Genomic DNA, 12,354 nt, shown 5'->3' on the forward strand with positions numbered 1-12,354 from the left:
AATGGCGTAGGCCGCGTAGAGGGCAGAAATCTGGAACATCGCAACAATAGGTGGGTGATGGTGGTAGGACACAGAGCTGAACATGCGAGGATCTCTTACGTCACAGCTAAGACGCTAGAGATAGCGAGGGTAGATAAGTGCCTTGAGTGAGCCCAACGGCTAGCAACTACAGGAATTAGGACTGCATTCACTTGGGCCTTCCGAATAGTGCAGTGAAGCTCTGCCCACATTCATGACCACCAAGCACTGTCACTCCGTGAGAAGGAATTGCGCCATGCTTCACTTAAGCCAGCCTGCCTCAAGACTCCTAATGGCAAGGAAGGAAGAATCAGCGATTATATCGCAGTTTTTATGCTTCACGTGCGACCTATAGAGAACTTTGATGCCACAGCAAAAGTACAGCTGTTAAAACCGACACAGAAACAGCGCTACCGGTCGCAGGCAATTACCATCATTACATCCCTTTCCTTTGCCAGCTGCGGCCACCGTATCCCCTCCAACTTCTTAAGCTCATCCTCCCACCTAAATTTCTGCCGCCCCTTGCTACGCTTGTCTTTTCTTGGAATCCACTCTGTTAGCGATTGTCTTGCCTTGGCATTACATGCCCTGCCCAAACCCATTTCTTCCTCTTGATTTCGACTAGGATGTCATTAACACGCGTTTGTCCATCACCCATTCTACCCACTTCCAGTCTCTTAACGTTACCCCTTTCACATATCAAAGCATAAGTGATTCTAACCTGGAGTTGTTTCGCAATAAAATTATGAATACTGACTGCACTTAGGCCCTAAAGGAAGCCACAGCCAACGACGACTACAACCTTTATGACCACGTTTTTGAAACTTTACACTTCCAGTAAAACTCTACAGCTTAAAAGGCAAGCAAGGAAACCTCGGATTAATCTCGAACATGTACAGATCATTCGCCAGAGGATTAAGCCGCACAACGCATTTTTAAGAAATAAGATTCAACACTGGAAGTTTTAATAAGCTTCACAATAGCATTACAGCAGAACTGAGAAAATCGAAAATACAATGCTATCGAAAACTGTTTAGCAGCTTATCTATGTCTCAACCAGAGCAAACTTGGAAAAATGATCAATGATGAGATTGGAGCGTGCCTTCGTCGTACTGATGTGCTCACGTTCATTGTTGAAGGTACAACAATTTCCGGGTACGCATTATAAGACCAATTTAATTGCCACTTTGCCAGCAGACCAAATGAAGACTCAGCAATTGGTAACCCCCATAGTTCCCTACAATACAGCCCAGAAACTGTGGTTTTGAAACCGACAGATAGATCAGAAGTGCACGCCACGTTTTTATGTCTCAAGAACAGTAAAGCCCTAGACATCGGCAGTATCCAGATTAGACCTATAAAACATGTCATCGATCTTATATGTTCGTACTTAGTGCATATCTATAGCCTTTCATTAGCATCAGACAGCTTTCCAGATAACATGAAACGTAGAAAAAGTTTCTGCAATTTATAAAGAAGGAAACAAAGGCGATTTCCACAAATACAATCTGTTATTGGAGTCTTTTCAAAGAGCTTTGAGAAGATTATGCTCACCCGACTGGATAGCTTCCTTACCAAGCATAATATTTTATCTAAATGTCAGCATGGTGTTCGGAAAGGCAGGTCTACTGAATCCTCTCTTATGCAGTAAATTCACCTTGGGAGTTTTTGATGATTTTACTAAAGCTTTTGATTCTATCTGTTATTCAACATCTTTTAATAAATTCGTTATTTACGGTGTTCGTGGATTAACACGCACACTTTTGCAGTCTTACCTGTGACCGAACCCAAAGCGTTGATCATCATCATTAGCCTTACTACACCCGCTGCAGGGCAAAGGCCTCTCCCATGTCTCTCCAATTAACCCTGTCCTTTGCCAGCTGCGTCCACCCTATGCCTGCAAACTTCTTAATCTCATCCGCCCACCTAACCATCTGCCGCCCCATACTACGCTTGCCTTCTCTTGGAATCCACTCCGTTACCCTTAAGGACCCGCGGTTATTTCGCCTTCGCATTACATGCCCTGCCCAAGACAATTTCTTCCTCTTGATTTCTTCTAGGATGTCATTAACACGCGTTTGTTCCCTCACCCACTCTGCCCGCTTCCTGTCTCTTAATGTTGCACCTATCATATTAATATTAACGGCTGTTGCTCCGCTTTTCAACAGATTAGATGTGGTGTCCCTCAGCGGGCACATGACTCCCCGTCTTCCCTGACCTGCGTGCCGGGGCCGGGGAGGGAGGCGCCTTTTTTCTGATGGAAATAAAAGTTCTTTCAATCAATAAAGGCGGCATCCTTGGGCGAAAGAAAGGATTGGAAACATTTATTAGAACAAAGTATAAAGTAAGCGAGAAAGAATAAAAAATTCTGACTGCTAGAATAAATTCCACGGCCATAGGAGGGCATAAGCTTTAGGTGATGTTAAAAAAAAATTGTGGTTTTCAAGGCACAAAATTCTCTTCTCATTTATTTTTCAGCAAGCAAGCAAGCATCGTAAGAATGCGCATGTCTGGAAGCAAAGGAGGAAGAAGTAGAAGCGTGTGAATCTTGAGAGGGCTGCCATACCGTTCACCATGGCCTATGGTCAGTACTGACTTTTTTATTTTCAAGCATGTGCGCACTCTTATCGCGTTCGGGTAGTTTTGCACCTTCGATTTGGCCAGCTCCAAATGGTGGCAAGCTCATGATGCAGTATAACGCAAGTTCGGCTGTTAGCGACAAGGGCTCGATCGTTTCGTTTATCTCATTCCTCCCGAAGCCGCCTTGGGGGATTCCTAATCATTGGACCAACACCGTTCCTACTTCGAGTTATTGATCAATTCGCTCTCGCCCTACCGTATATGCTAGCCATGCCGGTTAACTCAGTCTGTACAGCGACTGCTTCGGTGATGTGGCGATCCCGGGTTCGAACCCCGGACCAGGACGAATTTTACTTCGGCTGCGCAGTTTTTGCGGAAGCTGTATAGCTTCTCTTTGCAGCCGTCTGCGCTTGAGGGGATGCCAGTGAGTATAATCACTCCCTTATTATTACGTATCCACTCAACACTGGGGGTTTGTATTGCCGTATATATTGGACCATTGTTTGGGCAAACGGGCCCGCACGTGTAGCTATAGACAAATACTTGATTCGCCACCTTCGTTTTTGCATGTTTGCCTTTTTATGCCACAGTTAGGGCTGCGTTTGTTTTATACATATCAAATCGAACATGAGGTTTCGAAGACGTTGCTCTGGTGGTCGCACATGTTCCGTGTTCATTAAGGCCGCCTACATAGCTGTTTCATTTGCGTCACGGAATGCAGAAATTAAGGTAATTGCACAATTACCTCACTTTTTTTCCCAGACGCAGCATATGTTCGTTTTACACGGCTGATAGCTTGCTCTGCGACATTCTCTCGCTCTTAAATACATGCAGGGTACCATCAATCCTCCTACGATGACGGCTACGGGTGAGTCAACTGAATCCATTTTGCACTTTTAAATGTCTTAAGCAGCCGCCGCGGTGGATCAAGTAGTGACCCGAAAGACGTGGGTTCGATACCGAACGCGGCGGTCGCATCTCGAAGGAGGTGAAACGCTAGAGGCCCGTCTACTGTGCGGTGCCAGTGCACGTTAAAGAACCCCAGGTGGTCAAAATTATCCGGAGCCCTTTACTACGGCGTTCCTTATAGCCTGATTCGCTTTGAGACGTTAGACCCCATAAACCATAAACCTAAGCATGTGAAGCACTCGAAAGCATGCCACAGAGCCCGAGGCCTGAATCGATCTTTCTCTTTTGGTAGTTTTTAACATGCAGCCATGAATCATTGAGCGTGTTTTAGATAAACACAATAGCGCAACCTTCACCGCGTTGTGTGCTGGTGTTTAGAAGCACACATTTGACGGAGACTGTCGTTGGCACCGTCGTTTCAACCCGTTTATGTGGAATTCCTTGCCGCGCATGCGTGAACGATCGTAAACTTCTCGATGAAACAGTTTTCTTTCTAGCTTTAAAATTTTATGGAAAGAAATGAAGCTGACTAAGTTTGGTTACAATTAAAGTACTGCTCTACGCATATCGTTTCGTCCTTCCAGCCACAGGCAGAAGGCCCGCTCGGAGACCGGCGCCTTTATCGCGGTCTTCCTCATGTGCGTGACATTTTGTGGATTGCTGATAGCCCTGCTCATGTTCCTTTTCCACAACAGTGAGTATTTCGCAGAAGGCTGTGCTGCGTGTTCGTGCTGAGCGTGGTAGACGTCTTGTAAGTTAAGACTAGTGTTGTCGTCTGGATTAGCAGTCATGCAGTTATGCTTCTACCACGATAGCCGCGTTGTCCCAAGTCATGCAACAGAATGCTTGACAGCAATCTGTGGCGCTACGGTGTGCTTTGTGACGACGTGCTGCCACGCTACACTATATATGACACTGTGGATGCAAGGGCCCTAGTGGCTGGTCACGGTAATGACTTGCGGAAAAGTACAGGTGGCGTTGAAAGAAAAGAGGACGCTGTTCTACTGAAATTACACTGGCTTGTTTCATCGGCATACTTCGGTCGTTAAAACTGTGCCAGCGCTTCAGCGCCGCATTCCTGTGCTAACACACTACTGCCCCCAACTGCCGAAAAGCTGTGCGTCAGCACCCTTAAATCGCGCGATCGTGTTCCGCTTGGTTTTAACGCCGCTAGTTTTCGCCTTTGTTCTACTCCGGTCTTATACGCCCTTGCTACATAGCCATTGTTGACCTTTGGTTTTGCAGCCAGACATACGGCGATTTCATCTGTCTGGAATATCTGCCCCACTGCTTTGTTAATTTATCTCAGCTCGAGCGTTTAAAAAAAAAGAAAAGATCACGGCATTTGGAGCATTGTGAGGGAAGTACTGAAGTCCAACCAGAAGGCAAGAAGCCTGCGAGGACACAAACGGAACATTATATACGGCGTCTCTCGGAGCCGAGCTTCGGGAAGTGAAACCTTACATGCCATATACCGTACCACACCACACCGCGCCGTGCCGTGCCGTGCCGGGCCGCACTTCTACGTATCTTACCGTACCCCACACCGCACCCACACTACAGCACACCATACCATGCCATGTCGTACCATACCATGCCGTATCATACTATACCGTACCATACCACACCATGCCATGCCATACGATACCATACCACACTATACCGTACCGCACCATACCGTACTATAGCACTACCGGAATATGGCTAATACAGACGACCGCGGATATATCGAACTCTGATATTTCGAATTACTGGCTATATTTAACACACAGATTATCCTTGGAAATCCTGCGTAAAAGCATGGCAAATTAAAGTGGCGCAGTATACCTAACTCAAATTTAGCCGTTCGTCGATAATCTCCTGTAATGGCGCTCTTCTCGCGCGCGGAGACGGATCAGCTGCCCGGAATCCTTGGACACGTGCTGGCTACGCTAGCGCTGTGAAATCGTGCTCGTGTGGTGTGCTTGAGGGTGGCCTTCGATCTCTTGTAGCCATCTTTCTGTCATGCGGTGCAGCCAACCTAACCAAAGCTGCTTCGCTGTTGAACGCGTTCAGGAAACCTTAATTTAATGTGCGAATCTTTTATGCACTCGTAGCATGATTAAGCATGTTATGATAGGTAGTGATTAGTTCCAATGAACAATCAGCTGCAGCTTGCATGCAATATAGTTTAGGCCTTACAGCAACCATTATAGCGAGCGGGTGCGCTATACAAGCATGCGGGCGGCCGGCACGTCAGTGCAAGAAGCGCGTCACTAACCTGGGCGCAATGTATTCTTGCTTCTAGGTTACAGATAAGCCGATATATTGCCATTTTTTTATTGTCGATATACGGAACTATTTCGCGATGCCCTTCTAGTTAGATATATCCGTGTTCGACTTACTAGATTTTAGTCACTCGCCCGTGTCGCCTCACTATATAATTGGCCTGTGTCCATGCTCAACGGGTGAACTGTAAAGGCGTGATATACCAACCAATACGGATACAGCCCATGAGCAGTGGACGAACAACTTCTTTTTACATTCGTAGATCACAGTGATGTAAAGGGCACGCCTTCTGCAGCTCGCGCAGCTGAAGTGTAAACCGTACGCGATGTCTGAAATATAGCGATCTTCAAAGTTCATTGTCGCGATGTGTAAGAAGTGGAAAGAACCATGTCAACGCTAATTCGTCGTACTTCCTTCCAGTGGCCAGAGAAGAGCACATACGTAAGTAAACACTCTAACCCAGTTTTTATTAACCAGTCGGAAGCATGAAACACTTCCTTAATGCAGTATTTTGGGCAAGCTGGTTACGTATACTTCCATATTAAAAGCGCAAAGGCGGCACAAAAGAAGTGGAGGACAAGCCTTGTCAAATTTCACACTCTAGGTATTTTATTTCTTTGTAGGACAATGCCACTGATGGTGCGTTTATGCAGTCGTCCTGCAATCTTACAATCATGAAAGCCTCTAGTTTCTCTCTCGTTATATAGTGCGTCTCGGTGTTTTCCTATGACACTGCATTTGGCGCACATGGGTTCACAATTACCTTCGCTGTCATCTTCTGCATTGCAGTCCCTGCAATGTTTGCCTACTTGGCCTGTATACTAGCTACACTTGCGACATTCTCGCTGTGCTCTTTTAACCTTTTATCGAGACAGCGGCCGGTCTGCAGCCCGGATGTATTTTTTCCCACAAGACATGGGCAGAGAATAAATTACACCTTCTTGGCACGGAACAAAGCGATCCCCGTGTCTAACTGAACACCTGCGCGGTACGTAATTACTGCATGTGCAAAAAAAGTCAACTGTACGTATACTGTACTGTAGAGATTTGTGTTGAACGCTTAGGCTACTTAAACTGTCTTATTAATATTGCTTATGACATTGCCTTCTTGTCTCTTAACGCATACATATGGTTTTTGCATATGCCTAGTTTCCCCTTCGCCTATGCGTATATAGCACACGCATTCGGATTAACATACCCTTTTTCGATCTGTTAGAGCCATTCTCATTACAAGCGCTTTCTCATTCATTCTTCGAGTTACTGGCGAAAGAGAAGTGAATGTCGCGAAAAGAAGACAACTTCCGCGTGCAGAGAACATGCGCTGCGCGAAGCCGATCGTGGTGAAGCTGGCGACGGGCATCCGCTCCCGGACCACCATGATGGTGTCCAACGACAACGGCAGCTGCGACAACGAGCTGCAGCAGGCGTGGTACCGGTTTGAGACGCCCTTCGGCAACCGCATGCCTGAGTCCCCGGCAGCTCCCGGCATGTGCAACACTATGGTGCCTTTCTGGTTCTATGGTACGCGTTCGTTGACGGTACCGCGAAATCGCCCATTCAAAGGCACTTCATCGAAGGCAGACCCTTACACCGTTCCCGCAGCATTGTCTCCGTGGATGTGCCGTTCTACTCTACCGAGCCACCTTCATTACATTTTCATTATGGTGAAAAGCAAGATGTAGTGCAGGCGTACGACGACCTCAGTGGCTGTATCCTGTAAAGATTATTTTACTCTTATATTTTTTTGCTTTTTTCAGTGGTCAGCCCCATCCGTGATATCAGAGCCATTGAATGACAATGCTTTCTGGCTATATGACGTCGCAGCATGCCTTCACAGGCGGCAGTTGTCATTGCAAATAAAGGGACAGAAGAACAAATCGAGAAACTGATCGTTAAAATACACTCCAGGTATCGAAATTCATTCGGAGCTCTGAACTACGGGATGTCTCAGAGCTCATGCGTATATATAGCTGCGACATTCTAAGCACTACAGTCATGCTAACGAGTACTCCGCTACGCTATTCCTAATAGCCTGACTCGCTTCGGGACATTAAACTCCTTATACCAAAAATTATAATCATGTTACTTCATCAAGCTATGACAGAACGTACAGCGAATAAGACCTGGGATATTGTCTACGTATGCCAGCAACCACGTTCGGCACTTCGGGGTGCATGGCGATGACCGCATGCGCTTTAGGCGAAGACATCCATGTGTAAACCATCCTCGAGTAACCCGAAAGACGCGGGTTCGATCCCGGCCGCGGCGGTCGAATTTCGATGGAGGCGAAATTCTAGAGGCCCGTGTGCTGTGCGATGTCAGTGCACATTAAAGAACCCCAGGTGGTCGATATTTCCGGAGCCCTTCACTACGGCGTCCCTCATAGCCTGAGTCGCTTTGGGACGTTAAACCCTTGCCCCGCCGCGGTGGCTCACTGGTTAGGGCGCTCGACTACTGATCCGGAGTTCTCGGGTTCGAACCCGACCGCGGCGGCTGCGTTTTTATGGAGGAAAAACGCTAAGGCGCCCGTGTGCTGTGCGATGTCAGTGCACGTTAAAGATACCCAGGCGGTCGAAATTATTCCGGAGCCCTCCACTAATAAAACTCTAGTTTGGGCGAGTTGGTTCATGTTGAAAGAAAAACTGGTAATGGCGCAAGAAACGGGGACACAGAAGGCACACAAAAGACAGGACTCCACTACGGCACCTCTTCTTCCTTTCTTCTTTCACTCCCTCCTTTATCCCTTCCCTTATGGCGCGGTTCAGGTGTCCAACGATATATGAGACAGATACTGCGCCATTTCCTTTCCCCAAAAACCAATTATTATTATTATTATTAAACCCCATAAACCAAAGCAAACCATCCTCAAGTAAAGTTAACTAGTACAAGGGAAAACTAAACAGAAAGCCGTTATGACTGTAAAAAACCTGGGCATCCGGGGCTTATGATGTTCGACAGTTTTAAAAAGGTTGCAAATAGGGCCGTCTATAGGCACGAGCACCAATCAGAAAACTTAGCTCGTACTCAGAAGAAAATTAATTTGTACTTTTGCTTGGTACTTTAAAAGGTGTTAAACATGATCATGCAGTTAAAGAATAGAATTAACATACTTAGAAAAATATTCATCGATATTTTTATCGATATTTTTGCAGAACTGTTGAGTGCATGCTGTGTAGCATTGTCTTTCGTATTGCTGCGACCTGTACGTAGCCTAAAAGTACGCCCAGACCAGCATCAGCGGCCATGCATGACTCTTCATATATATGCATGTGCGTTGCGCGGGAACGATGCAGGAAGCCACCCGCAGTACCCGAGCATGCCTATGCCCGCAGTGGCGTGCGGCGCGGACGAGGACAACGCGTGCAGCTACCACGCCAACATCCGGGTGCAGCACTGCGGAAGCTACATGGCCTACTACCTGCAGCCGCTGCCCAGGTGCTTCATGGCCTACTGCATCGGTGAGGCACGTGCTGCCGGCGCTTCCTGCCGTTTTGTGCGCCGTGGGTTGTTGGCGGGATAATTTTAGAGCGATTATCGTTAAGGCTCCCGTTCTGCAGAAAATCCGGCGGCGCCGGCGTTGTGAGAGAAAAATCCCCGGAGAAGCAACCAGGTGTGCCACCTAGGTCACGTGGCCTTGTGGCGTCATCATAACCTGCCCACCGGATTGTGTGCAAACTGATCACCGTGGAAGGTGGAAGTCAGAGATTGGGCTCGAGAGGATGCTTTGGAAGAGCAACCTGTGTCGCACAATCCCCACCGATGACAGCACCCGCCATCGCAGGGCAGTGGCGCATCGCTTAACCGCTGAACCACCTCGCTAAGTGGGGTACGAGGACTCCCAGGGAACTATGAATATAAAGTAGAGAACGACCAGTTCCGCATAATTGCTTAATTGTCGCCTCCAATATTTCTTGCAATGCTGCTGCAACAAGCGCAAAACAGGAGGGAAACGCAGGGACGAAGTAAATGGGACACGTCATGCTAACATGATACGGAGTTGGGCCATTTGGTAAGCTTATCGCATTGTAGGCACAAACACAGAACAGGACAATAGACGGGCGGAGTGAACCAGACATAGTACTTATATAGAAGCGTAGCAGACTGGGCGAGTTGGTGTTCTATGGCAACAATACAATTTCAAACAGCGCTAGACAACAGGACCAGAAAGAGGAGGAGACAAACACGGCGCGTGTTTGTCTCCTCCTCTTTCTGGTTATGTGGTCTAGTGCTGTTTGAAATTGTATTGTTACTTACATAGGATGGTACAAAGCTGGGCCTGTTGGTTCCATCGCTAATTCTAACTTGTTCCATAGTAGAAACAAGTGCAGAACAAAACAATAGAAAGATGAAGTGATTAAAATACGTACAGCATTTTCAACGAGTTCACTTCACCCGTTTTTTCATTTCACTCTGCGCTTGTGTCTACCCTGGACAAGTTTGCGGACGGACCCGACTAGCCCAGCATCTTACCGCATCATGCGCTGTGTTCTGTTCTCTTCGTCCGTCTGTTGTCCACCTTTTCTGGACTTATGTCTACAACAAAACAAGTTTACCAACCGCTCCAGCTCTGTGCCATGTTATGCGTTGGGTCCTGTTCACTTCGGTCGTCTGTTTTTTATCCTCTATACTTGGCTTTATATCTGCATCATGTTGAAGTGCCGACGCTGTCCTGAGCCCCACTAATATGCGCCATTAATAGATCAATTGCTGCTAGCTGCGGTTATGCTTCGACACAGTTTTTAGTGTTGCAGTATTTATAAGCTTTGACCAGCGATCTCGCTACGGCCGGGCAATCTAAGTACACATTTTTTTTCTTTTTACTGCGAGTACAAATCCGGCATACTGCATCACATACGCAGGGGAACACGCGGTGCCCAAGAAGCGTCGAAACGGATCCGACTACCTGCTGCACTGGAACCTCACCACCGACATCAGTACGGATGTCACGTGACCAGGCACTGACACCCCGTCGTCATCCCGCGATTGTGTATCGTCCGAATATGCGGCCGTCGCCAAAATTCTCCCTGATGTCTGTTTCTCATTCTTACCACTATTCCCTCGACGTTGAGCACTTTGCATCCGATGTCTAACCATTAACGTTTTTCACCCCTAAGCAATAAGAAATGACACATTTTTATCATAGATTCATTTAACATGGACCTCCTGCTGTATACCCTTTGCGATGCGATATCTATAAGCGTTGCCTCAATAAACTGATTCCTATTCATGCTACTTAAGCACTGTTAGAGGTGGGTTTCGGGTGCCGCTCGGATGGTCGGTTAAGTGTTCGTCTGTCCCACCAGAACAGAACTTCGGTCGAGTGAAGGAGAGGGGTGATAGGAGAAAACGTTGATTTGCACCATGCACTCTGGCTGCGTGCGTAGCTTCCTCCGCGCACGATATCAGTACGCAGCCCAAGAGCGGGCTTCACTACATGTCTCGGTGGCGTGCGGAGAGATCCACGTACAGCGGGGTTCAAGCACCGAGCGAAAAGGGGTCCTGAACCGCGCCGTAAGGGAAGGGATAAATGAGAGAGTGAAAAAAGAAAGGAAGAAAGAGGTGCCGTAGTGGAGGGCTCCGGAATAATTCGACCACCTGAGGATCTTTAACGTGTACTGACATCGCACAGCACACGGGCACCTTTGCGTTTAATAATAATTGGTTTTGTGGGAAAAATGGCGCAGTATCTGTCTCATATATCGTTGGACACCTGAACCGTGCCGTAAGGGAAGGAATAAAGGAGGGAGTTAAAGCAGAAAGGAAGAGAGGTGCCGTAGTGGAGGGCTCCGGAATAATTTCCACCACCTGGGGATCTTTAACGTGCACTGGCATCGCACAGCATACGGGCGCCTTTTGCGTTTCGCTGCCATCGAAACGCGGCCGCACCGGTCGGGTTCCAACCCGGGTACTCCGGACCAGTAGCCGAGTGCCTTAACCACTGAGCCACCACGGCGGGTTTGCAAGCTTCTCGAAAGCGCATGTATTTTGTAGCGATGCAGTTCAACTTTGTTTGGCCACAACGCCGAGGATAATCCCGTTTTCGAAATTCGAAAAACTAATATAAATATTACTTACGGTGAGCTACACGGCTCTCAATAATTAAGAAGCCTAACAGTAATAGTTAAAAGTTAACTATTCAATATTATTTAACCAGCCTGCTACTTAGCATGTCTTAGCTGTATATGATGTACTGCACCAATGACAATGCTATGCAGAAAAAAGCGCTCTTCTATTTTATTTTTAGAAATTGCGTGATGCCTTAGATGAAACGCCCTGTATAAAACAACGCAGGCCTTTCATCTTTGAATGTCCAATTTATGCCAAGGTAAAAAAAAAATAGCTGAAGAACGCGCTTGCGTGTACAAACGCAGCTGGCTCAGGAAGACGCGCTGAAGTCGGAATGCGAGAAGAGAGGAAAGAAAAAGTGGGCCAGTGGAGAGGCAGTAATATAATCGAAAGAACGACACAGAAAAGCATCCGCAACCGGAAAAAAAGAAAGCAAAGAAACCTGCGGCGCCTTTCGAGCTGATCTCGGCAATTAACTTCTCGAAGGCCCGTCACCGGCATAAAGAACGGCGG

General features: G+C 47.2%; 1 protein-coding gene across 1 annotated transcript; it reads left to right on the forward strand.

Annotated features, from left to right (window-relative positions):
- The first annotated feature begins 2,542 nt into the window (after positions 1 to 2,542).
- Positions 2,543 to 10,798, forward strand: LOC144110537 (pancreatic secretory granule membrane major glycoprotein GP2-like). Its single transcript, XM_077643537.1, has 7 exons — positions 2,543 to 2,602; positions 3,433 to 3,466; positions 4,092 to 4,201; positions 6,196 to 6,216; positions 7,087 to 7,296; positions 9,069 to 9,233; positions 10,635 to 10,798. Exons 1-7 carry the CDS (start codon positions 2,593 to 2,595, stop codon positions 10,724 to 10,726), a joined length of 642 nt encoding a protein of 213 aa, XP_077499663.1. The 5' UTR covers positions 2,543 to 2,592; the 3' UTR covers positions 10,727 to 10,798.
- The last annotated feature ends 1,556 nt before the right edge of the window (positions 10,799 to 12,354 follow it).

Source organism: Amblyomma americanum, chromosome 11 (assembly GCF_052857255.1).
Source record: "Amblyomma americanum isolate KBUSLIRL-KWMA chromosome 11, ASM5285725v1, whole genome shotgun sequence".
Taxonomy (NCBI): domain Eukaryota; kingdom Metazoa; phylum Arthropoda; class Arachnida; order Ixodida; family Ixodidae; genus Amblyomma; species Amblyomma americanum.